Source organism: Haliaeetus leucocephalus, unplaced genomic scaffold (genome assembly GCF_000737465.1).
Source record: "Haliaeetus leucocephalus isolate CR32 unplaced genomic scaffold, Haliaeetus_leucocephalus-4.0 Scaffold306, whole genome shotgun sequence".
Taxonomy (NCBI): Eukaryota; Metazoa; Chordata; class Aves; order Accipitriformes; family Accipitridae; genus Haliaeetus; species Haliaeetus leucocephalus.
In genome coordinates, this window is record NW_010972742.1 from 5,615,000 (window position 1) to 5,641,672 (window position 26,673).

A 26,673-nucleotide genomic window follows, 5' to 3' on the forward strand; every position below is an offset into this window, starting at 1 on the left:
CCCCCCAGCCCGAGGGAGGCTGGAGAATGATTTTTGGAGGTGGATGGGGCTGCCTGAGTGAGCCACAGCCCCCGGAGCAGCCACCTCCGGGCACTGGGGGCTCCGAGTGGTGCTGAACGATCCCGAGCAGGAGCAAAGGTAAACCCTGGTGCTGCTGCTGCGGTGAGAAGGTCTGGTAAAGGTTAATAAGGCGAACAGCCCCAGAGATGCTTCTAACCAATACATCGATTGGGGCAGGGGACAGAGGAGTGTGGAGAGGACTTTGCTTGCCTCATGGTTGTTCTTAAAGAAAAGCTTATCTTGCAAACAGCTGTTCAGTTAGCTGTGCCCAGACCCATCGGGGAACTGTTTCCCTTTTGCTAGGGAGATGTGGTAGAGATGGCTTTGCAGATGGTCTGTACCTCAGGAGGTCAGGTAACAGTAGCTCCCAGGCCCTGACAAAACCTGGTACTCTTAAAAGTGATGGGAAGGAGCTGCTGAGGCTGAGCAAGCAGTGTCTCGGTGGGCTAATGTGGCATCGGGACCGTCCTTCACAAACTTGAGATCAGGAGCTGCCTGGGGATGCAGTGACTCCCTGGAGCTGTGGCGTGAAGAAATGTGGCTACCCCTGAGGAGCAAAGTGTGCAGCAGGTGGTGAGGTGTGACTTCTGAGTCTGTCCACTTCCCAGACGTAACAACTGGAAAACTGCTTTTGGCTGGGCAGGAGAGGAAAGAGGCAAGTCAGAGTTGGTTTGGATCCTGCCTGAAAAGTGAAGTCCAGGTGGTGACTCTGGGACTGGGCTTCTTGTTCTACCTATTGTGTGGGGGTTGATAAACAAACAGAGCAGTGCTGTCTTGTTCCAAGCCTTCTGTGCAGTGGAGTAATTCTGGCTCTTTAGGAACTGGTCTCCTGTAAACAGATATCACCTCCTGTAACCGTGCCAATGAGTCATATGTTATGAAAAAGAGAGATATTAACTACAGGTGCAAAATAAGGAGCAGATGGAAAGCTTAAAGATGCTGTTCTCATGCAAATGACCTTGGTAGCAGAAGAAAGGAAGAAATGCTGTAAAGAAATCTTGTGTTTAGAAGCCTTATTGTAAGTCTCTGATAAGTGGTTTTCAGCTTCAAGGCGTAGGAAGGAGACAGGCATGGGAACAGTGTCTGCACACAGTGATTCTAGAGCAAGGAGGCATTTATAAATAGTGGCTTCTGCCTGCTACACCTACTCCACATAATCCTGTATATGAATATTCATATGCCTAATTACAATAGTAATTTCTTGAAACAAAATGGGCACTGGTACTTGTAGACAGCGTGCAAGTGTTTGTGTAAGGAGGGGAGACTGGAAGGAAATGGATCACTGAGGCTGAAAACCACTTTCTGAGATGTAATTGCTGAGGGAATTAGGCCTATTTGGGCTGTCCCCACAGAGTCCTGCTGCTAGTGTGGGTGAGCACTGCCCTATCTCCACCAAGAGCCACAAATGACAGTTGAGATCTGCTGTTGGCAGTAAGGATTGGGTTTGTAGCACTCTAGCACAGCAGATCTAGGAGGGGAATAGGACCTGCCTAGAATAAGCTTGGTTTTCTATAGCATTGGAGATGCTTTCTTTGGCTCCAGGCATTTAACAAAGTGATGTTTTACTGGAACTGCAATGACTGGGAGATAAATGGACTGGCCATTATGTGCTGTGCCACTCAGACAGCATTAGCTATTGCTGTCTGGCCAACACACTTAACTCAAAGAAGGGCTGTAGCATTGCTTAGCAAGGGGGAAAGGAGACAGAGCATGGTCAGCATGCCACCTCTGGGGTGGCTTCTCTGAGGCCTAGGGCAGGAGCAGTCCTGGTTTGAAACTTGTCAAATACAACCTAATGTAGGTGCTGGATGGAGGATTTTGGACTAGGATCTCTCTCATGAGAGAGAAAAAAAAACAACCAAAAAAACAAACAAACAAAACCAAAAAACAACTCAAAACCCCACTGCTGCCTTTACATGGCTCTTCCTAGCTCAGGCACCAGCTAGCAGGACTTCTACCAGAGGAGAAGCTAGGCAGCTTGAAGGGCTTATGTGCTCCTGGGTGGACAAATCCTGTACTCATCTCGAGCAGGAGCAGGACAGAGGTGGCTGTGAGGAAGCAGGTGATTAGTATCTCCCCAAAGCTGTATAAGCAGTAACTATCTTACTAGGCTTGTGTATGTGGCTCCCTGACCAGGCAGTGTCCTGCAGACTTCATGGCATCTCTTATGACCTCCTTCAGAAAAGCAAAGCAGATGGTAGAAGTTGGGGTGTGAAGGTGGTGGTCAGCTCTGCTACCCAGGGAGTGGGGAACAAGCTTCTAGGCTTGGTCAGCTGCAAGGATATAGAACTCAAGATTCAGCATCTCGCTTGGGGATTGCACCACCGGTCGCAGCCATCGAGTTAGTATCCTCAGAGGGGATGCATCACATAGCCCCTAACACCTGCAGACAGACTTCAAACAGGTCATTCTCTTCATCTTTACTGAAGTATGAGACCTTTCTCTTTGATCAGCTGTACCTTCTAGTTATCAGTAAGTGGGTTTGATCCCAAACTATGTGAACAGCTCCAGCATCCCTACAGAACTGGCAACTCTCCTTTCAAAGGTAACGCATTGGATGTCTCTGTTCTAGACAGGCTGCAAGCCAGGCTCTCTCAGGGTTGTCTGGAAATAATTGTATGTGTCTGTCTTTTGTCAGTTCTGATGTAAACTGGCTCTGGGTGAAATTGCCCAAGCGTGAGTACAGCTTTTGGGTGCTTATCCCACTGCTAATGTAATTACTACCAGCAGCTAGAGGTTGACTTACTCTATCTTGAAGCTCCTGAAGAAAGACAGACTCCCCCATCTCCCTGAACTGTGGTGATAAAATAGACTTTTATCTTTAATAGATAAAATAGACCTGCTGCTTGCTGACCTTACTGGGGTTGATACCTTGGTTGCTGGACACCTTAAAAGTCAAGAGAACAGGAGGTGACTTAAGAAAAGGGTTTTGAAGGCAAGAGGTATGGGCCAGAGCATGTTTCCATTTGAAACATGCCTATGAATTTATAAGGGCAGTATTTTTTCCTCTCTTAAATGCCTTGCTCATGAGTTAACCAAGCTGTCCTGTTAATGGCTTCCTTCTGTCCTCTAGCACCATTTCACTTGGCTCATAGCCTAGCTTTCCTGACTCCTGGTGACCAAATACTTGAAACACTCTGTATCTGGTCCAGAGCCACTGAAATTCAGGTAGTTTTTAGATGCTGACTGAGTGGCTATGGCTTCTTTCCTAATGCAACCCTGTACAAGGTGGGAGGTAGATTTGCCTCAATTGATTCTGTCATGCCTCTGATCACCGAAAAAGCAAATGTTACCACAACCTCGGCATTTTGAGCTGTTCAGAGGCTTCAGAAAATCCAGTGGCCCAAATCTGCTGTCAGGTGCAGGAGACTATTCCTGGTTTAAGACTCCTGGCCCTAGTTTGATCTGTGATTTAAGGTGGAAAGTCATAAGTAATGTCCAGCTGGAAGAACTGGGCACCCTGCAAGTGGTACAAGGACTTTAACTCTGCCACCAGATCCTCTGCAAGGGGGCTGCAGCTACCCTGTCAGAGCTCACAGCATACAGGCCTGGGCCAGCTGGAGGGGAGAGGGATGGAAAAATCACAAAAGCCTGGAAGAGACACAAGTCAACTCATGCTGCATTGTGCAAAACAGCTGTAGTGTTGGCATAACTCAGTGGGAGCACTGGGATTTTATTGCCCTCTCTTTTAAGGGGAGTAAGGTGCTAATGCTTTCAGCAAAGAAAACGATGCATGCGCTTTTTTTAAAGCCTAACCTTGATGGCCTTTAGTCTCTAGGGCTGTAGGCACTGCCTTTTTGGGTATTGTAGCTGTAGTGCAGAGGGACCCATCCAGCTCAGTTCTACTTGCTTGCCCTCCTGACATCCCAGCAGTGTCTCTACCGACTCTCTTAGGGAAAGGGGATTTTTTTCCCCCAAGCTGTGAACGCAGGCAGCTGCCCTATCTGCAGTCCAGCATGGTCTTGCTTCTTTTGGGCCTGTCACCCAAGTGCTGCTCTCCTGATCTGTCAGCCTGTTTGCCCACAGGGGCCCTGATAATGCATCTAGCATTCCTGCTGGCCAGCCAAGCCTCCCAGAGGAAACCCAACCTTTGGCTGAATTATTGATGCCCTGGAATGCAGCACGAGTCTCCTCTTCCTGGAGAGCAAGAGTGGCACTTGACAAAAGGCTGCCCTGCATTATTAATCACCTCATCAGCTTCCCTGCACAAAGATGGGAGTGGTGCTCAGCTGGGTCAGCTGCAGGGATGCTTCCTGCATCAGTGGAGCCTCTCAGCGCTGTGACCTGGCACGTGATCCCAGGATGCAGATCCTGGAATTGGTTCAGGGCAGGACTGTTGATCTAACCATCAGGTTTTCTAGAAAACAAATGGGAGTAGTTCTACCACAGCAGGATGGAGGAGCTTAAGGTTCCCAGGCATTGCAATTGCATGTGCTCAGCCCACCCTGACTCCATCCCAGGTGGATATACACCAAGCCTGTAGGTCAACTTGATAAAACCAAATAACCCTCCCATTTGTGGCAGTCTGGAGTATTTGGTGCTGCAGAAGGCAGCAATGCCTCTAGTCCAGGAGCAGCAAGACACAAAATATTTTTAATCTGTCTTTTTACAGTCAGGAGGCATGAGTGTATGATCAGCTCATCTGTTCTCCTGCATCTCTTGGCCTCACAGTGAAATCTTATGTCTGTTCAATGGGAAGGAAAAATAATGAAATTTCTGTAAGTGTTATGAAAACAAATTCCTAGGAACAGAAATCCTTTATGGGAGAGTTCTGCCTGAAGTACTCAAGTAGGCAGACTTCATAAACTGCTGTTGTTCTTCTTGTTGCTTTTCACTGGGGACACTGACTTGGGTAGCCAGTTAAGAGCAGATCAGCATCTAAGACCTGTTGCCACCTGAAAGCTCAGATCTCCACTTGCACCAGACAAGAAAAAGAACCAGCTCATAGGATAAGGTGGTGTAACTTACCTCTAATCTCCTTCGCTGGCTGTGCTTTCATGAGAAGCTTCATATGATCTCTCTGCAAGCTGCTCCTGCAAGAGGTGGTCCTGCTCTCCCCTGCACCTGATGGCACATTCCCAGTAGTGGTGTGAAGTCAAATGAGTTCTCTGACCCATCTAAAAAGTCATGTTAGAGGTCAAGCTGAGCTGGATCAATGGCTCCCCATGCACAGACAAGGAGGTAGAAGTGTGCTGCAGGGGAGGAAAAAGAGCACACTCTGCAGAAACCTGCAATGAAATGGTACCAACTGCCCCGAGGCTGTGCCTGGCTCTGGACTTTGCAGCATAGCTGACTTCTGGGACAGGGGTGAGTGAGACACTAAGGGAATTAAGTGCAAATAGGGTAACAGTCTCCCTGCATGTGAGTTACAGCTTCCCATGCACTTGCACCCACTTCATGATGTTCATTCTGTGCTTTCCAGTGCTGAAAGAAAGCCTGAATAAGAGATTGTTTTCCTGCCTGACCCTTTGGAGCCACAGGCTGTGACTAAGATTCCTGCCCATCCTCCCCTTCTGGCATAGCCCCCAGGTTTGCAGTGGTCATGGTGCCTGTCCTCAGCCCTCTTGCAAGACAGACAGCTTTAGTGCCTGACTTGAGACAAGAACTGAGTTTGAGTCCTGGCTGCTCCCTGGCAAAGTCCTGTGCAAATGACCCATGTTATTCCACTGCAGCAGGTGAAGGGGTGGGTTACAGAAAACAGCTGCAAAGGACAGTGATGCTTGGAGATGCTGCTTGTGAATATAGCAAAGGACCCCAGAGCTGGAGTGGTTTAAGAGGCTGGCAGTAGCACTGTGGAGATGCTGGAGGGCTTCAGCAGTGATCTGACTCTGCAGAAATACTGTAAGAAGCTGACTAAATTCAGCTAATAAGAAACTGGGTTTAGGCTTGACAGCTCCAGGGCAGATGCTGGTGCAGGATGAGTCTAAACTGCAGGAAGAAGAGCTGGACTTGAAAGTGAGATGAGATCTCAAAAAACTGTCTGGGAAAGGGGGGCGAGAGAGACTGTTATGCTTGCATCAAAGAGTCTTGGCTTGTTTAAGAAAGCTCTTAAACAGATGACTCGAATTGGTGCCAAATACCTGGGAAGCCCCAGTTTGCTGCATGGCAGTGACTCAGCCCAGCCTGGCAGAGTCTGAAAACAGCCCTGGGCTTCCAACAGTGACAGAGGAAGCCCAGAGCCTATCAGAGCCGCTCACGCATGTCTGATAGTCGTGTGTGTCCCCTAAAGACAATCATAGACGTTAGGTACAAAGCAATACAAACACCCTCTCACCTTGAATCTGCTTTTAGCCATGTCCAGCAACAGCCAGGGGACCATGGCAAGACTGAGCTGAAAATAAGTGCCAGTAACCAGGGGCTACCGGTGCTGAGGAAGAGATGGGCGAAGCAATCCCTGGTTTTGGATGGCTGCGATGACTCTGTCCTCACTGAGCTGCAGGAGGGAGTGTGACTGTCCTTGTAGTTGAGTATCTGTCACCACCGACATCTGGCAAAGCAGTTCACTGGCTCTAGCTCCAGTCTTGCCCAAACAGGTCACTGTGTAAACATACCTGCAGGGCTTATCTATCTCTGACATCTAGTAACATTTGTGCAGGGCTGGTAACAGGACTCCTAAAGGCTGTTTGCCTGCCTCACGTGCTGGTTCTGGGCTTGCTCCTTATCTCACTTTGTTCCCAGCACTGTACTGGATGTGAATGCAGCTGGGGCTGTTGGAGAGCCACAGGAACAGAGCTTGCCAGAAGGCCTTTCAGGAGGGGCAGCAGACACCAGACCAAGACCCCATGAAGAGGGCATCTTGGCCCATCTAGAGCTAGGGATAGGGGAGGGGAGAGGAGAAGGTACAAGTGGCAGATCAGACAGGAGTTGTATTTCATCTGAGAGTTTTAGCTAGGCTTTAATCTCTTGGCACCTGACCGTATCAGGTATTGTACAGTACCACGTCCTGATAACTCAACAGTGGCACCAGAGGCCAGCAACAAGGTCTAAGGACAGCTGCAACCTCTGTAGGATCCTAAGTGGCATAGCTGTCTAAAGGGATCTTTTAGTATGATCCAACAAGATGCTGGTTCCATCAAGAGCAGGAAATTGTGCTTAAAAATACACTGAAGTTGGCCAACTTCACTGAGAGAAGCAAGTGGAAAATGGGGATGGGGTGAGAGGGAATGGGCTGTTCTCTCAGAAATCCCCCACAGAAGCAATGGGGGGTATCCAGGCCATCTGACACTATACTTCCAGACCGACAAACCTTGCTTGTCAGATGTCACTGCCCAGTATGAAAACACTGAAGACTTGCACAGCCTGCTTTTCCCTGCTGCTAATTTTAAACTTAAAAGGAATCACAGAGGGAAGGAGAGTCCATTGCCAGTATGAATCCGAGTGCTGAGAGAACTCGGACACCATTATATTTCTCTCAATACCCTGCTTCAGAGTGTGTCCTAGAGGAAGAGTCACTTGCTGGAACCATTTTTATTTAAATCCTGAGTTTGAGCCTCCTTAAACCTCAGATGCTCAGTTGGCAGCTCACTGCCAGCAAGGCAGGAGGTGAGCTGGGAGGCAGTGCTTGCTCAGATGCTGTCAGTCTGATGGCTGTCAGAGGGCACTCGCAAGCCCTGTAGCAAAACCGATGTTGTGTACATGCTTGTCTAATAAGATGAGACGAAAGCCTGACTTGTGAGGTAGTAGTGGCATTTCTGATCCCACCGGGTTTGCAGGACATAGAGTTGGTTTGGAGGAGGTGAAGGGAGTTGGCACCTTGCCTCACCGGAAGGATGCCTGTTGCTCTCCTGCATGAAGTACTGCAAGCCGTGTGCACATTTAAATAGATTCCTCACAACTAGAGTATTTTTGTACCAGACCTTATTAAAAGTTACTTATTCTGGAACACCTTTCAAACCTGGACTCTATTTTTAGCTCAAGGCTTGTTCCACTCTTGGGCAAAAATTTGCCCTCTTCCCCTGAAAGATGCCTGGGAACAAAAAAATGACACGTTGAAGGCTTTTTAGCTCTACTCTAAGATAAATACATGAGACAGAAGAAGCCTCAGTGTCTCTTAATAGACCTGTAGCACACTAATTTTGCTTTAGTAGAACGGACCTTCTAATGACTACCTCCTTCCTGCAGTTTACTGAAGAAAAGTTGGGCCAGGCTGAGAAGACTGAACTAGATGCCCACTTTGAAAACCTTCTGGCCAGGGCAGACTGCACAAAGAACTGGACAGAGAAGATCTTGCGTCAGACTGAAGTTCTGCTACAGCCAAACCCTAGTAAGTCCAGCTTCCTCTAATGCTTGAAGGTCAAATATCACTTGCAGCTCAGTGTAAAAAGACATGCCCTCTGGCAGACAGCCCTGTTGCATTGAGTTTGTGGGGGTTGAAGGAAACGCATCTTTGCAGGGCCTGTTCTTCCTTCCCTATGTAGCTGAGATATGACTGGCTGCTGCCCTACACAGCCTGGCAGTGCTCCTGAGGATAAGGGAGGGGACACCTTCTCCTGATGCTTGCTATCCAATGCATTATTGAGGCCTGCATGGGGTGGGCTGCCCTGAATGCCAGTTCCAAGGGCTCCTCCTTCATCCTCCATCCTGTAACATTGGTGGTATCCTCATTCCAGGTGCCAGAGTAGAAGAATTCCTCTATGAGAAGCTTGACCGGAAGGTGCCTTCCCGGGTCACCAATGGGGAGCTGCTGGCACAGTACATGACGGAAGCAGCTAACGACTTTGGGCCAGGGACACCTTACGGTAAGTCAGCCTGGCTAATTAAAAAGCCCTGGGAATCCACCCCTTCTTAAAGAGAGTATCCCCACTATGGTTTTGGGTTAAGACTTCTGCAGCATGCCTCTTGAAGGGGGCAGGGTAGCCTGCTCCCCCTGTGGCAACCTGCCTATTAGCATGTCAAAACTGTTGCCAGAGAAGAATCTTCTCTAGCACAGAAGCAAACAGCCCATCTGGAGTAGGAAGCCAAGTCTTACTCCACAGCAAAGCATGCTTCATGTTGTGGGGGAAAAGGGGCAGGGGTCCCTCCATTCCTAATAGTCCTCAAGTCTGGCAGAGCTAGAGAAGAAATAGACACATGGATCCAGGGTAGCTAGTGGAACTAGTTACAGTACACAAACTGTTCTGTGCTATTTCTGTGGCTTTCTAAACTAGCCTGAACAGAGTTGCAGTGAATGGCTTTAGCTTTGTCCAGTTAGAGCATATTGTTGGTCTCAGGTGGTGTCTAGTTGCACAGACTTTCTCTAGACTCTGAACAGGAGAACCATCCTTTAACTGTGTCCTGCAAGTGGAGGGTGGAAATCTTTTTCAGCAGAAATAGAATAAGAAAACAGACTTGGGAAGGTTGGTGCTTGGCTACAAGCCTCAACAGGCCCCTTCCCAACCATGCGGAGCATCTTTCTACTCTTAAATCCTAAGTTGCCCCTTCCTGGTGGAATTTTGGGCTTCTTTAAGGAGCAGACCTGCACAGAAGCATAGCCTTAACTTCCAGCTGTCCTTGCCTCTGCCGTGAGCTTTGTTACTGCTCTCCAAATCAGTAGTTGTTCAATAGTGAGTCCTGTTACAGGCAGAACAGCTATAACTGCATCTATAGCCAGTGCTGCCTAATCAACTCATTTTTTTCTGCTCTGGTGCTTTTTAATTTGCTGCTCTGATCCTGTGTCTCTGTTTTATGAGACAAAGATCATTCTGTGCAAGCAGGTGTAGCAGTAAAAGGACATAAGTAGAGTAAGTGCCTCAGCAGATGGATAAGATCAAAGCTGCACTGGGAGCAGCTGAGAAGAGGCCGTCAAGCTAAAAGCAAACTGTAGTTAGGACTGAAGCTGGTGTGGTATGGGTATGGTCACCTTGCCCAGGCAGAGTACACTGTGCCTTTGTCACCCAACACTGGAGCATGGTAGCTCTGGGCAAGTTGGCTGAAGCCAACACAATGCTAATTGGTTTCTTCTGGAGTTGAAGGCTCCTGTTATTGCAGGGAAGACCTTGATAAAAGTTGGAGAGACTCAAAGGCGCTTAGGTGCAGCAGAACGGGACTTCATCCACTCTGCCTCAATCAACTTCCTGACCCCACTGCGCAACTTCCTGGAAGGGGATTGGCGAACCATATCTGTAAGTATGGTAGCAGGGAAGGGGAAGTTTGTCACATCACTGAAGATAAGAAGGGTGGGAGGAGAGCGAAACAGTGCTGGAAGAACTCATTTTCCTTCCCTATGAGAACGGAGGACTCCATACCTCTCCCCTCAAAGAATGCAAAGATAGGGGAGTACCAATCCTCAGGAGTACCAATCTGCTCAGGGTTCCCTCTCTGGCAGGGAAGGATTGCCAGCTGATGTGCATGAGGAAGGTAACTCCTTTCCTGACTCCTGCAGCTTAGTGGGCACCACCCACCTGTAGGCTGACCTGTTTGCAGAAGGTTAGCCTGTATCCCTGGCAGCCAGGCCCAAAACTCTTGCTAATGAGATGAACATATCAACTGCTTCTTTCTCCCTAGCATGTTTTGATAAGGAAATGGGTTTGATTCCTAGCTGGTAGCTTGTCCCCAACAGCTCCTAAGCAGTCTGCTCTTACCCATTTTCTGTCCCTTCCAGAAAGAGCGAAGGATCCTGCAGAACCGCCGCCTGGATCTGGATGCCTGCAAAGCCAGGTTGAAGAAAGCCAAAGCTGCTGAGGCAAAAGCAGCGGTAACTTTTTCCCCTCATTTGCCTCTCCGTCCTTCTGGCCCCAGGGCTTGGCTCACATGGACAAAAATTAGGCTGCCCTACTATGTCCTGGCTCTGGCAGGCATGGGTGGGGGAATTCCTCATCTGGTATGCAAGGGAACTGGGAGCAGGAGCCATGTGCCTGTTCCTGAGATGTCCTCCCTTGGGGGAGCTGCTGAAACAAATAGTTCTGAGCTTCCAGAGTCTGGAAACTTGTACTTGACCCAGGCTCCTGCCTCCTGACTGATAGTGGTTCCTGGATGATTTGTGCTAGTAACTAACAGGCTGTGTCTTCTGAGGACTTGCTAAGTTTCCCTGGGGATCTCAAAGCAAGTCAAGAGAGAGCTGAGCTGGGAGGTGCGTAAAGGAAGAGCATGCTGGGGCTCTGCAGCTGTCCCAGGCTTTCTGACTAGTTAGGATTCTGCTAACTCAGTCTTCCCCAGGCAGGAGCGCTGCAGGAGCCTGTAAGGAGCAGCTGGGGTCAGACTGGCTACCAAGACGTCCTTTCTTCAGCCTCTCTATTCACTTAATTCATGGTGCTGTCTAGTTACAGGCTAGTCTTGCCCTCTGGCTTTGGGGAAATCATGGCAAGTAAACTAGCAAAGGTCCTAGGTCAGAGCAGTGCAGAAGGGACTGTTAAGTCAGGCAGTGTCAGTGTCTGCAGCCCTGAACAATGGGGATAAGCACTTTAAAGTGCTTGTCTGAGGCTGACAAGGCCTGTCAGCTCAGGGTGCTCCCTGAGCCTGAGGCATCTCCTGGAGCTGGGCTCTCCCTGGGCAGAGGCGGTGTAGCAGGAGGCAGAGAGGGTGTAGCTGGGCACTGATGGGTTCCCTTGGAGGGCCTTGTTGAAGCAGATTGACATCCTGTAGCGCTCTGGCTGTTGGCACAAGGACTTGCCAAGTTCTGCTTCTAGCCTGGGGCCAGGAGCTCAACTAGCAAACGTGTGCAATCAGAATAGGCAGCAATCATTGTCAGTCAGTCTCTGGGATGCCAGCCTAGGAGCCCTGCCATGAGCCTGTTTTCTAGCCATCTGCTCAGCTGGGCTTCTGGCCTTGCAGCTCCCTGGGTGGCCAGTTCCCAGGTGTTTTCCCTTTTCTCCAGCTCTGACTGCATCCATGCCATATGGGGAAGCTGTGCTAAGCTCAGTGGCCTCCCTCAGCAGGTCTAACGGAAGTGCTCAGGCCTATGTGGGAAAGCCCTGAACAAAGCTTCGGGTTAACAAAAGTGATAGCTGCCTTTTTGAAAAAGCCTCCTCTCATCAGTCAGGTCACCCAGGTCCACTGAAGGTAACTTCAGGGATCTTTGATTCCCCTTCTGAAGGGGACAGTGCCCCCAGTCTCAGTGGGAAGTGGTGGCCACTGTTTTATCTAAGTTCAAATCAGAGCAGGAATTCAGATACCTCCTGTGCTTCTTCCCTTTCCACCCTCTTTACCTTGCTTCCTATGTGAAGTGATCCCAAGCCCTCTCACCTGCACACAGACCCTTGGGTGAGGGACTTCCTTGTAGCTGGAAAAGAGAAACTTGGTTTCCTACTGGAACTGCAGGGCTGGGGTGCCCCAGGCAGGATGCAGAGCCAGTCCAGGCTTTCCAGGGTGTTCACCCCAAGCCACGTTTCAGCCACTCTGCTTCTTTGAAACAGAGATCACACAACACAAGAGCAACCTCAGCTGTTGTTGTGGGCACCCATCTCTTACCTAGTTTAGCTTTAAGCTAGCACCCACCCACCCCCAGGTGGGGTCCCTGGCCTCAGGGCACCTCACTGATTACTGAAGGACAAGGAACAAGTGGAAGCTCCCAGTATGGGGGTGAGAACTGCTGCCTCTGCTCTAGGCATGTTAACTCATCATTAAACCACAATGTTCCCTGTAACATGCCTGGAGTCCTATGTCACACCTCTCCATCCAAGCTGGCCTAAAGTATCGCACCTCTCCCAGCTCACCACTCTCTTGCTGCTCTTCCCCTCTGTAGTGCAAACTTGTGTTTCTACAGCTTCTGTCTCGTGACTGGCCCTCCAAGTGTGCTGCTGCCCAGACCTGTGAGCTGCTGTTTGAGTATCTGGGCTTGTGCATTTCCCTCAGACTTTGTGCTTTGTCCTTCCTGTTGATGCTGTTTTGTTTACTAACCTTTTTGTTTTGTTTCTTTGTAATTTGCTCAGTGTGAGGGAGATGTGAGTATTGACTGTGCTAACAGTGCTGTGATTTTTTTCTTTAACACCTCTCATTGTCTCTTTCCCATTTTAAATGAAAATTCATATCTCCCTTGTCCCATTGGGACTGGCCCTGGAGCATGTGCTGAGCGTGGTCAGGGCTGTGGCTGCCTGGGGAAGGTGCTCCAGAAAGATGGGAGCATCTGTCGGGTGCCTGCAGCCCCTCTGGAGCATGCACTCAGTTCCATCGAAGCTGCTTGCAAGCAGTGCTCAAGAGAGGCAGGGGCTCCTGTAAAGACCCACTCAGGCTCCTCCAGCCATAGGCAGGAGGAGGTCAGGTTGGGTGGCAAGTCCCTCTCCTGAAAGGGAAGCAGCCCAGAGACAATGACAGGCAGGTTTATCTGGTTGTGGTGCTGTTCTATCCTCCAGGCTCCAGGGCTCTGCTGTTTTTTCCCATTACAAGAGCAGAAAGGGGAGGGAGGGGGGTCCCTTTTGACCACTGCTTGCAAATACAACTTTTCCATGCATAGGAGTGCAAGAGCAGCTTGCCTCCTTCATCCCATGTGCTATGACTAGTTTTGGGACTCCCTGGAGACCAGGGAATGGGAGGAGAGGTTTCTTCAGTTGCTCTTGATCTTTTTTTTAAAAAAAAAAAAAGCATAAGAAGCTATTTCTTTGAAACATATCTTCTCCTCATAGGGAGGAGTCAAGGCTTATTGCTGTCCTGGTCTCAAATCTCACTGGTGCATTTTTCTCCCTATATTCAGGTTTGACTTGTAATAGGAATCACTCCTCCTTATTCCTTCCTCTAGCCATCCCCAAAACTCCTAGACAGTTTAAAAAAAAAAAATCTCATGTTGGGACTGCCTGACTGCTCTTCTACACACTGGTCACTCATTCCAGCAGCCTGCTCGGGGCCCAGCAAATCGGGTCAGCATGTGTATAAGTAGATCTGGGTGAGATGCAAAGAGATTAACCTGGACCTGGGAGAGGAAATGTGGGGCCTGAGAGGATTAACAACATAGCTGGGTTACAGCTGGATTGTGTGCCAGCCTTGCACACCAACCCACTGCACAGTAAAAGCTGACCAGGAGGATACCCTGATCCACCGCACCAGCGTGATGGTCCTGATGTAAGCTAGCTTGTTGGCTTATCTGTTTGGGTGATGCTACAGCCAAAGGCTGTCCTAGGAGTCTTAGCTTAGCTGAATAGAGAGACCATGTTATGTGATGGTTAGGGAGCCCACACAGGTGTGGGGATGGACTGGATCCCTTGCATTCCCAATGAGGAAAACATCCAGTGCTTAAGTCTTCCTGCCCCAGGGCAGAGGTTTAGCTATGGAGAAGATGGCTTGGAGGTTTTCTGACCTCTGGGATGAAAACTCATACACTGCCTTTGGCAACAGCAAGGCTTTGGATTAGATCTGCTTTGGCTAAGCCATGCCCCTTACTATAGCAGATCTGAGTCTGTTAGGAGGAAACATGCCCAGAGGCTTGGTGAGAGTAAGAACAAATAGATGTTGTTTCTTCAAAAGGCACGGTGGAAAGGGTGCTCTGATCCTAGTAAACATGCCCACTTTAATGACAAGGCCCTGTGCAGGGACACTTCTAGGACTGTAGGTGGGAAGCAAGGGGAAAGAAGGTCCTGCCCACTGGACTGAGCCAACGTGACATGAGCAACCTGCTGGCTGCAAGGGAATGGGAAATGAATTTGAGATTGTGCTGTCTCATCTCCACTCCAACTGGTTGCTGTATGAGCGGATAGCTGTAAGTACAGGCAGAGTTTCTAACAGTAGAAATATCTGCTGTTCAAGTACCAGAGTGACTGCATGAGCCAGTCCACCTCCTCTTGCGCAAGCCTGGCTTCCACCTGGGGAGAGCTTCCATGCACCACTGCCCAGACTGTTGGGAGACCTCCCTCCTGCCATCCCATAGGAATTAGAACTAAGCTCCCAGCACAGACAGGAAAAAAAAAAAAACAACCCACTAGTCCCTTCTTCCATCCATTGTCCGACCGACTCTTCTGCGTGACTTGTACATGAAACTCTATTCCCCCACTAGGCTGTGCCTGACTTTCAGGAGACTAGACCTCGTAATTACGTTCTCTCCGCCAGCGCATCAGCGGTAAGATTGCCTCCTCCTAGATGTTGCCTCTCCAACCTTTTCCTGCCCCTCTCTCCACCTGACTTAAACTCAGGCCTAGTGCTCTGCTGTTTTCAACATTTTAATGTGACATGGGCTGCCCAGGGTTCCTCTGACTCAACCTTAAGGATGCAGATCACCCCTATTAGGGGTGCATGGTTAGGGTCTGGCACTTCTGCTGCTTGGTTTGCTTTACAGTTTCTCTGCCAATGCCTTTTCCACATTTCTAGTGGGAATCTTCTGACTTTTTTATTGCTAGTGGAGCAATTGAAAGGAAAAAAACTCAAAGGTTAGCCTTTCTGGATGGTTCCAGCTGTACATTGGCAATGTCACATGCATGACTGCCTGATCAGTACTGTGGTGTCAGTGCTCAGAGGCTTTGTCACTGGTCAAGAGAAGCAAAGGTGGAGGAATCACTCTGCCACCCATCGTGTCAATAATGCAGTAGGCTGACAGTGCAGGCTTGTCTATTCTGCAAATAGAGGTAATTTTTTTTCCTTTCATCTTGGGGCCAGTCTTTTGGCAGCTGTTATGCAGTCAGATGTGCTGAGGGTGGGTCACTAGCCCCTTGCATCTCTACTGTGTTGCACTGAGTGGTTGTGGTCAAGCAATTGACTTTCTGTGCTGTGTTCACGGCTCCCCATTGCACAATGTCACATTTCTCGTTAAAATGTTGAAAACTGATCATCTTGCTTCCTAAATAGCATTCAGAACAACACTGATGCCTGTTAGTAGAGTAATTTGGGAGTGGGATCTGTAGATATGAAAAAGGACAGCCCAACCTTCTAGCAAACAAAAAAACATCATGGAAACAAGTTGGATTTGATTAATGGGAAACCCATCCCATTTGGAGAAAGAGGTATGTCCAAGGTGATAGCATCAGTGTTAGTTCCCAGGGGGATCTGTCCTGACCTTCTTGGAGAGTGATGCTGGGATCAGAAATAGCTTTGCAGAATAGCTAGAAAACTATTTCCACAGGTAACAGGCCCATGATGAGACGCCTTAGGAAGAAGCCGATACTGGTGATGCTGTAGCAATTGCTCAGTTTCCATCTCTCCTTGTGCAGCAACTAGCAGCGAGCCTGTGGCTCCGGCTTCTCCCTTGGAAAAGTCTGTTCCAAGGACAGCACAATAACGGACTAAAGCTGAGCTCTAAGAGAATCAAAGGAGAGAAACTGGGCTTTCCCTGCCTCTGAATAGCTCTGATCAGACCAGGGTTTCCTGATCATTCCCTGAGGCTTTCTAAAGCAGACCTGAAGGCAAGGATTTGTATAATATGCATTAGCATCTTGCAGAGTGCCCAGATGTTCAGTTGAACGTGTCTAGTCATCACTAAACTGCAAGCTGATCTGCTTTTGCTGTATTGCAAAGCTGTTCTGGGGAGCAGATGCCAAATACAGTAACATGACAGGAGAAGTAGATTTGGGGGGGGTTTTAGCCCACCCGTGTCTACCCTGGCACATCTCTGCCTAGTTCAGTGGTCCCTCTTCAGAGCTCTGCTAGAGAAGCTCTAACAGCAGCAATGATTATATCAGAGCAGGGCTCTAGGAGACAGACTTGCTCTAGGTAAGCAGCCAGCACTGACCTTGATCACTTAATCATGTTTGATGGTTGCACAGCAGGGCCTTCTACCAGGGGCACCTGTAGGAAACCCACTGGCCTAGCCAGCAGTGGTCCTTGTGGCTTCCAAAACTGTTTCAGAGGTTGCAATTGGTGGTTGAAGTGCCACCTGAAGTCCAGCTGCACTAGCAGGGGTGACTTGAATAACAATTGGCATCTCTAATTAGCAAAATATGGGCTGAGCCCAGACTGCTGCCCAGCTCTGTGCAGGCAGGACTGCTTTGCAACAAGCTCTCTAATCCCAGCATTCATTCCAAAGGGTCAGGCACTGCAGCAAGGTAGGAGCTCTTCATACTGTTGCTCTGCTTTTCTTCCAGAGTCCTTATGCTACTTTAGCCTTAGCGTGTACTGACAGTATAGAGCAGTGGCTGCTGCTCACCTTGCTGTTGAGCTCTGCTCCTTTCTGGAGTGAGGGATTGCTTATGCCCAGGTTACAACTTTGTCTTACAGGTGAGCAAACAGGTCAGCTCTCTCCTTGACCATACGCTCTCAGCAGGGCTCTGATTTGGATTCTAAATTTATGTTGTTGCTTTTTTGAGAGGTGGATAACATGGTGCTTTTATTCCCCCCCCCCCTTCTATAACAGGGAGGGCTTAGATGGAATTAGATCCATCTGGAGACAAGCACCTCCCTCGTTTTGTATGAGTTGGAGGCTGAGGAGCCATTTCTCCTCTCTCCCACACTGACCTTTTGGGTTTGTGTAAGAAGGTGTACATGGGCTGCGTAAGCCTAAATATCCCTTTCTCTCAGACCCTGCCCCTTGTCATGTGCTGTACTCTTAGGAATGATTCCAAGAAAAACATATTGAGTGCCTTAAAGAGGGTTCCTCTGGCTTGAGCTGGGGTGGAGGAAGATAGGTGCAGATCATGGCCTTTTCTGCTCCTTGAGCTGTCCGAAATGCTTCTGACTAGAGCCACGTAGTGCCTTAGCCCAGGGATAGATCTGGGCAAAGCTGGACTGCCCCAGAGCACCATAGGGTCAGAGCTGGAGGTTGCACAGCAAGGCCAACAAAAGAGAAACAGATCTGGCTATGAATTCAGTGAGTACTACAAGGATCAACTGGGCCTGAAATGGTTTCAGTACTGTCTACAACATCTAAGTAGGAAGACCTGTGGCCAGAGTGAAAGCTTCCCATCGCCCCTATAGTAAACCTCCAAACACATGAGGGTGTGCCAAGAGAGGTCTTGTGCCAGAGCAGCAGTTCAGGCTAGGGCCTGCTTCTCAGCTGCCTACAAGGCTCTTCCCACCATCTGCCTTCCAGAGTAGGAGCTCTCAGACTGAGAAGGGAAGGGGGCTTATGTCCCCACACATGGCTGAAATTCTGCAAGCGTTGTTTGAACCAGTTTCTGATTTACAGTAACAAAACATCCACCTAAAGGTCAGAGGAGACACCCAGCTGCAGTGCACTGAGCACTGCACAGGGACAGCCTGTGATCGTAAGGGAACCAGCTACAATAACTCTGCTGAAGTAAGAAGAGATGCCAATCAGGCTATGTACCATGGAACAGGAGCTGAGCTGCAGGTCAGGGGGCAGAAGCCAGAACAGGAGCCGGCAGCAAGCCAAGGAGCCTGGCACAACACCTTCCTCCAGCCCTTCACCAGCGCAGGTAGATTCTGCAGGTGCTCCTTATATTGGCTGGTGAAGTTGTTTCTGCACCTGAGGGCAGTTGCTGGTGAGCAAACCTCAACAAGGCTCAGTTGGGAGACCCTGGGTCTAAACTGAGTGTGTTCTCCCTCTGACACCACAGATTCCAGCACAGGGCTCCTAGGTGCCTGCAGTGCAAATTCAGCCATGCTATGGTGAACTTCCCTAATCTGCAAAGGTGACATCGGAGGGTGAAGCTAAGGTCCTCATCTCTCCCCTGGCTCCACTGATGTGGGGTGTTGTTGGCAGGCTGGTATGCTCCCAGTTGATCCAGGATGATTCCTCTTCATGTTGCGAGGGCTGAGGGAGTAGTAGTCTGCTGACGAAAGGCCAAGCCAAGGACCTCTGGGAAGGATCAATGTGTTTTTCTACCTCTTCCCTCCCTTTCCCATTGCTGTGCCTGAGTTATGTTGCCAATTGTTTCATGTCCTGGAGCCAGATCCCAGTAAGCAGCTGGCAGTGTTGTGCTGCCCCGATCATGCCCCTGTGGGTGAGGAGAGTGGGAAGGAGTAGTGTGATGTTTTGCCTGGCTCAAAGGCAGCATCCAGCCATTGCTTCCTCCTTGCTGTAGCTAAATATGCCTGTTGGTAGCACAGATTGGCTGGATTATGATCCTGTTAACCTGAGCTCTCTAGACCAGTAGGTGAGGAACACTGGCCTCTGTCTGGCTTGAGCTCATGGCAGCTCCCAGGCCCTATTCATGGGCTCAAGCAGCTCACTTGCCACCCCACAATCCTAAAAGAAGGGCGGTCCTTCAACATCAGCCTCTGTAGGCTTCAGTAAAGTAACCCTTGCTGTTGAGACAACTCTGCTGCTTAATTGCTTTCTTCCTGGAGCCCATTGAATGCAGTTGCTGTAACAGCCCTGGCAGGGAGCAGAGCTGGAGTGCTGCTGGCTCTGGTGGCATGGACTTGCTCTTCTATTGTGAAACTGAGCTCAAGGGTGCAGGAATGAGGGGAAGGGGCACCAGTCTGGCAGCTGCTGCTGGGTGAAGGGCTAGCTTGTCCCTGGAGCTGGCCTGTTGTGTCCACGGAGTGCCCTTGCCAATTGGTGTTAATGCCAAGTGCTTCTCGATGTCTCCAACACTGATCTCCTTTCCTGTTGCTCTGTGGCCGCTACAGCTTTGGAGCGACGAGGTGGAAAAAGTAAGTATCCAGCTGAAATTGTGCTCAAACCTTCTGGGAGTGCTGTCGGTGTTCAGGGGGCGGGGGTGCTGTGGACTCCTTCCTGCTGGTGTGCCTGCACACACGCAGGGGAGGATCAGTGGGATGTTGCTGTTGTCAGCCCCAGTCCTGATCCTGCAGCTCTATGGTTCAGTGTGACTCTGACAGCAGCTTGGGAAGGGCCTGCCTTGTGGGCCAGGTGGCTGTACCTGGTGCGAGAGACTTCCTAGGCAAACCAGGCGTGCGTTTGTATGTGATAAAAGACAACTCTGAGAACGCTGCACTGGTGTCGCAGGAGCAGAGGTGATGCACTGTGATGTGATTCAGCTCTGCTCACGTGGCAAAGGCCCTGCCTGCTCCAACTTTGCATGTGCCATGCAGTAGCCTCTAGTAGCCCCTTTGCCTGCTTGTTCTGGGGTCTGAAGAGAAGCTCTAAGCAGAGCTGAAGCAAGGACAGAGGATTTCCCCATGAACAGCTCCAGCTGCTGGAGGGAACAGCTCTGTCAGGAGGGCAGGGTGGGAGGTTTGGAGCCTATTGTGGGGTTGATTCTGTCTGGGTGAGATGCACTTCCCCTTCTGAGTGGATCCATGGAGGCAAAGTCCCAGATCTTGTTTATTTTCTGGGCTCCACAAGGGGAGTGTGACTTGTCCGTGAAGATGGATGGAGGGCTTCTAGTGGACTAGAGACCAGGGTGAGCTCCCTGTGGAGCTCCAGCATGGTATGGAGCTTCCAGAGATAGCTTCTGGGATCCCATTGCCTTTCATACCTCAAACACCCCCAGCAGATGTTAGCCTGAAGCCTGAACTGCAAGGTGGTAGAATGGCACATTCCTGCATGCTGTGCATGATAGCAACCTCTTACTGCCTTATTCTAAATGCATCATCAGAGCAGACTGGCTGTTTTTGAACCAGCTCATCCTGTACTTTAAACCCTTCAGTCCCTCAAACAAATAAGCTGACCGCAGTCACTTCTAAGTATGCAAGGCTCTGTTTGTCTATCCTAGTTGGATAGACCAAAGTATGTCAGTAAACTTCAAAGCTCTCTGCGTCTTGGAGAAGCACAAGACTGGAAGGGATCTTCCAGGTCACAGTCTGGTGCTGGCTTTATAGGAAACTACATCCTGCAACTGCTTGGAGCTAGCAGGGAAAGTCAAATCCCAGGCAGTGCGAAATGGAGCTGGGTCTGCCTGTCACGAGTTTCAAATAGCTCTGCTGCTACTGAAGCCTCTGCTTGGCTCACTGGAGCAAGAATCTCTTGGTGTTTAGTAAGGCATTGCACTGGTATTTCCTGTAACATTCCCCCTTCTCCTTTAAATAATCCCTTTCATACAGAGGATGCAAGAAAATAGATCAGTTGTAGCTTAAAATAGACAAATCTGATTAGAAGACAGTCAAAGCATTTCTTTGTTCTAGCCTAGCTGTACAACAGTACTGGTAGTGCTGTTACCAGATGAGAGATGTAATGGCCCGCAGCAGCTCCTCTAGCTTGCCCTGCTGAGAAAGCTGGTTCTCCTCTGGCGAGACCTGGCTCAGAAACACCAGCGATGTGGCCTCTGCTCTGAGATTATCAACCTGTCTGCGATTAGCCCTCTGGGGTCAATTCCAGACAAGTCGCTCCAGTGCCAGATTGATCAGGGCATTTCCAAAGCAGCAAAAGGAGCTCTCTCCCAGGACTGGGGCCATGCAGGAACCACTGCACCAAGGCAGGCAGCCCTCCGATTGCTGCACCCTCCTGGAGAAGGGGGAAAGAACACAGAACCCATACTCCTTCCAGTAAGCTGTAGCTGAGTGGACATCACTCTTCTGTGCTATCAGTCACAGCACATTCCAAGAGGGAACTGGCATGTTCTGAGTGGCATTAAGGAATAATATATGCTAGAGAGAACAAATGTGCCTGTCACCTCTTTCCCTCTGGCAGTGGGAAGGGAGAGCAGGCACCAGAGCACCTGACTGCTCCAACACTTCTGGAGCTCTTTCTTTGCAAGGATCCACCTGGGTTTTCTGGTACTGCTAAACTGCCCTAGTGTAAATATGCTGTTTGCTGGTGGGGGAGATATGTTCTGTCTGTTTGGTAAAGAGGGTCTCCAGTATCAGTCTGTCTTTGAATTCCCAATGTCTGCTGCATAGTTCCTTCTATTAACTGTTGTTTAATTCCTCCTAGCTCAAAATAAGCAAGTAGCTTCAAAAGAGAGCCTTGGGTAGAAGTTGGATTGGGGTGTTCATCTCCATTGCAGAGAGATTTAGTCAGTAACATCAATTTGGTAAATGCTCTTGTGGCCTCAGCCTTTGTTCTGTGATGATAAAAAGGATACTGGCAGAAGTTGCACTGCTGGAGAGAAACTTAGGGAGGCATTCACATTCCTACACCTTAGGCTTAGAAAGAGGGAGTTGAAATGACAAGTGCTGCCATGGGACTGGCTTTCCACATACCTCAGGATTAACAAAGCCTCTCCATCTTCATGTTCTAGTCTTGTGGGATTAGGAGCTTCCTAGCTTGATGCATCAGTCTTGAGCTGCCGTTCCATGACCTGCAATGATCCAATGTAGGATCAAGCTGAAATACAGCCAGAGGCCTCTGGGATCCTAACCCAGGGTGTCTTGTGCCTGATGCTCAGTGTCACAGGTGCACGTGGATCCTACTGAGCCAGCAACACACTTGTCTCGGTGTCAAAGGGGCATGCTGGTGGAGGAGGTGGGTGTTGCCTCTCCCTGGAAGAGGCAGAATAGGGGTCCTTGCCTTGTGCTGTCTTGAACACCCTGTCCTGTTTTGCAGGCAGAACATGAGCTGCGGCTCACACAGACTGAGTTTGATCGACAGGCAGAGGTGACACGTCTCCTGCTGGAGGGGATCAGCAGCACACATGTGAGTCTTCCTAGGTAACTGGGGGGGTGCCAGGGACTACACAGATTCTTGGCTCCTTTCTAGAAGAATGCCAAGAGGATGATGGAATCCTGCATTGGGAGTAGAGGTACAAGAGGTCATAAATTTGGATCCTACAGCAGCCTCATAAGACCTGGAATGCTCAAAGTAAAAACATAATGAACCATGCACAAGCAGTGCCACTGTGGCATCTGCAGTTCTGCAGTCCTCAAAATGTTTCTAAGCCAGAGAAACACTAGAGCTGTGGGCTAGCCACATGGGCATGGCTGTAGTGCCCCAAGCAGCCTTCTCTCTGAGATCACCCTTGGGCCTATGCAACATTCCCAAACTTAACAAATCAGTGCATTCAAGCCAACCAAGTAACTCTTTTAAATGCTGGCCTGCACAAGTCTGCTTCCCTTGGGGTAGGAAGTAGCTGCAGGAAGAGGGTTCCTGTGCCTGGCACCCAAGCTCACAGACCGTCTTATGGTCCTTCTCCCTCCAGGTGAATCATCTTCGCTGTCTCCATGAGTTTGTGGAGTCTCAGACCAACTACTACGCTCAGTGTTACCAATACATGCTGGACCTGCAGAAGCAACTGGGCAGGTGAGAAAAGAGACTTCTTTTACTACTCCCTCATCTGGTTACCCCTAGCTCAGGCCTCCTTCCCCATCCCACATCATAATGTTGGGGAGAAGTTTTAAAGCCCCCTCCAAGCTCTGACAGAGCTTCTGAGCTTACGGAATGGTGACCAATCCCAATGGCAGTGCATTTAGAGCAGGCTTTGCCATTGGATTCATCTGGGTTTTATATGTTCATCTCAAAGCATGATGGCTATGAGAGTTTGAACATTCTTCCTCTAGATTAGTCAAATCATATGGGAGACAAATTCCTGTTGCCAAGCAGCGAGCCTGAGTGTGCTCAGCTGCAGCAGTAACTAATTCTGTGCTGCTGGCTGCACATCCCGTGGGCGCAGGCAGGGCTGTTTTGTCTGTTACCTGCCACATCAGCGCGGTGGCCTGACCCAGGAGGGGCTGTTGCCTCTACATGATCACTCACTACTCCTGTTCCATTCTTTTCCATGCTTGCAGCTCCAAAGGAGAAATGTAAGTAAGATGTTGCACACAACTAGCTTTAAGAGCTCTCTGACTCAGCCACACTCTAGAGTCTCTGCAGACTCGCTGCAAGAGCCTGAGCTGCACTCCCTTAGTGCAGAGGTGGGTATCTACAGATAAATGAGGCTTGAGCTGCCTCTGTCTAGAGAGCCCAGAAAGCGTGGCAGCCTCCAGTTGTGGTATCCAGTTTAACAGCAACAATGAGTGTCCTTCTCCTGAAGAACTAGCAGACTAAACAGGTAACACTGACCACATGAGAGCAGGGCAAGGACACAGCACAACAGACCCAGTAAAACAGCTGCAGAGCCAAGAATAGCACCTGCCCAGACCCCTCTCTGGTGCCATGCTTCAGTCTTGTACTCTGCAAGTTAGGTGCCAGCCCTGTATCAGGACACTGGAATCAAAATAAGCAGACAAATACTACCTGTTGCATAGTCTCAGCACCTGAGAACTGAATGCATTTCCCCACTTGAAGGGCAGTGTAGATATGTTACAGTTGTTAGCTAGAACTCTTGAGCATCATCTCTGCAGTGTAATTACTGAACAAAAGAGCTCTTTCTTGCTTCCTTATACTACAGACATACTGAACTCTGCTTTTTTTTCCCTCCTGTGTCAGATTTTCAGGCACATTTGTAGGCAATGCTGAGTCCTCATCTCCCCCAGCTGCTACCTCTCCTCCAGCTGTTGCTGCTGCCACACTCCCTGCTGTGCCTACTATTCCAGTTGTGCCCACGATTGTTGGAGTGCCTAATACTGTGGCAGAGAGTGTACTCAACCCAAATGAAGTCAAGCCTCCTGCCAGTGGGACACGGAAGGCCAGAGTCCTCTATGATTATGAAGCAGCTGACAGCACTGAGCTGGCACTTCTTGCAGATGAGGTTGGTAGCTTTCCTTTGCATTGAATTTTGCTATAACTGCCTAGCAGCACATTGCATGCTCAGCAAGGTCTTGGTTACTTTTCCTGGCTCAAAAGCCCTGATTTATGGAACTATTCATAGAGTCTTTTCCTTGACACTAGCAACCACTGAGTTGCAGTAAGCTTGTGCTTGTGGCCATTTGCTGTTTAAGAACACCACCCCAATAACTCTTCTATTCCTATTGGAGTCTAACTGTACTCAGCTAACAAAATACCCCAATACTTAGTGTCTTCACTGTGACCTGCAAATATAGCTACCTTATCTGAGAGCAATGGGATAAGCTACTGGCTGGAGGCCTGGTCTAATCATGCTGAGAAAAAAGGAAATTCAGCAAGTTGCAAACTCTTTTGTTCACTGGACTGAACTTTTGTATTCAGAAGGGATGACATAGCAATATCATGCCACTCTGTATGCAAAAATACCTTAAGTCAGTTTGGAGAATGAAAAGGCAACAGGGACATCACTGGGCAGATTTCTGTAGCTCTTTTATTAAAGCTGCAGATAGCTCTGGGGAAAGGCCACAGATGCCTGCTATATGAACTTCAGAAATTACTGTTCTTTCAATACCTGTCTGAACTTCTGAGCTCTGACTAATGCCATCTTCTCTCCCCAGATGATCACTGTGTACAGCCTGCCAGGCATGGATCCAGACTGGCTCATAGGGGAAAGAGGGAACCAGAAAGGGAAAGTTCCTGTCACTTACTTGGAACTGTTAAGTTAATTTTCTCCAGGAAGAAGAATGTACAAGCAGAATGCACCCCCTCATCTCCTGGCACTTCTAATGCGGATTTCTTCATCCGAGACCATTGCTCTCTTCAGAGTTGACACTCCATTGCTAATACGGGAATTGTGGGAAAGAAGTGGTAAAACTGTTGCAGAAAGGTTTTGGGAAAGGGCTGATGGCACCCAAGACTGAATTCCTTAACTACCAGTGCAGCCTGCTTGGAGGTTAGTCTTGATGGTGCAAGATTCCTTGATTACTTTTTTCCTACCCTACCCTAGCCTTGTTTATCACAGTGGCTTTCCCAGGGCCAGCAAGCTGTCTCCCTCAGCAACTGCTCATGGAGTTTAAGTTACATGTCCCTTGTGTCTGGTGTGGGTTAGTGCCTGTCTGCCCCTCCTGTCCTCCCTCTTCTTCAGGCAATTCTACTGCTAAGTCAAACCATCAAGCATTCCAGTGGGGAAGTGTCCCACACAAAACCCTCTGACCTGTCCTAGCTCTTAAGGCAAGGAAGCTGAATTTAAGAATTAAAAGCCTGTTAAAACCCATCCACCTTGCTCACCTGTGGGAGAACAGTAATGCAAGGCTTTCCAAGAGCCATGCTTACTATCATGGTGCCTGATGGCTTCAGTCTAAAACTGTCCTCTGAAGCTGGAAGGAAATGTCTTTGTGAAGACTGACCTAATAACATAGGGCCTGTATGTCAAAAATCAAACCTCAGTGCAAGGGACCATGCATCTTGCTTGCATTTCCTCTGAGAAACTCCTCTTGGGACTGCAAAGAGTTTACAAGCCTTTTTTACAAGCTTTGCTCCCTGTGTTAATTGTCCAGGCTTTTCTTTCAGTGTGTCTGTTCCAGGCATGTTTTAGCCTGACTTTATTTTCACCCTAGATCACAGATTTACCTAATGCTTCCCCTCCCATCTCAGCAGTGAACAGACTTGGTGCATCCTAGTACAGTAAGGGGTAGTCACACTTGCTGTTATCTCTAACAATGAACTATTCTTGGCCATACACACACTAAACAATCCAGGCTGCCCTTGATGTATGTGGTGGTTTAGCTCAAAGGGAGTGCTCAGGTGTGTATGCCTTTTAACCCTATAATGAGCTTTTTAGCTAGAGCTCGCCTAAAGGACTTCTGCTGCTGTGTAACTAGTTTTCCACTCAAGCTGGATGGAAGAGAAACTCACCTGCACCAAGCTCTCTGTTCATAACCTTCCCCTCGGTATGTCAGAACTAACTTTGCTTGTTTATTATCTTTTGCACTTTCCCCATTGGTATTGTGACCACTCTAATATAACAGGGCACTGAGAACCTGTGTATGTAGGGCTCATGGTTTTCAGCACTTATTTGCCAATAAACAAACTGCCTGACCTCCTGCCTCAGCATCTTGTGTGGGTTCAGGGCTGCCCTCACTCCCCAGCCATGCGACTGCAGGGACAAGCAGTGCTGGCACAGAGGCAAAGGGAGACATCTCAGATGGGAGCTGTGCCGTTCTGCTATCCCAGTCTTGGAAGCTGGGTGTAAAAGCAAAACAAAGCTGCTAATCCTTCCTGCCCCAGCTAACCCTCTCACCATGCCTTAAGATTGTTAATGT

General features: G+C 49.1%; 1 protein-coding gene across 2 annotated transcripts in view; it reads left to right on the top strand.

Moving 5' to 3' along the window:
• SH3GLB2 (SH3-domain GRB2-like endophilin B2) overlaps positions 1-26,450 on the top strand; it is a 26,829-nt gene extending 379 nt beyond the window's left edge. The window contains exons 2-11 of one of the 2 annotated variants that reach the window (XM_010570937.1): positions 8,182-8,323; positions 8,670-8,798; positions 10,027-10,160; positions 10,640-10,732; positions 14,957-15,019; positions 19,423-19,446; positions 22,238-22,327; positions 22,830-22,930; positions 24,056-24,317; positions 24,970-26,450. In XM_010570937.1, coding sequence (XP_010569239.1) covers positions 8,182-8,323; positions 8,670-8,798; positions 10,027-10,160; positions 10,640-10,732; positions 14,957-15,019; positions 19,423-19,446; positions 22,238-22,327; positions 22,830-22,930; positions 24,056-24,317; positions 24,970-25,077 — 1,146 coding nt within the window. In that variant the 3' untranslated portion in view covers positions 25,078-26,450. The remainder of the gene's footprint in view (positions 1-8,181; positions 8,324-8,669; positions 8,799-10,026; positions 10,161-10,639; positions 10,733-14,956; positions 15,020-19,422; positions 19,447-22,237; positions 22,328-22,829; positions 22,931-24,055; positions 24,318-24,969) is intronic. The other variant, XM_010570938.1, reaches the window with a different exon arrangement.
• Positions 26,451-26,673: the final 223 nt, after the last annotated feature.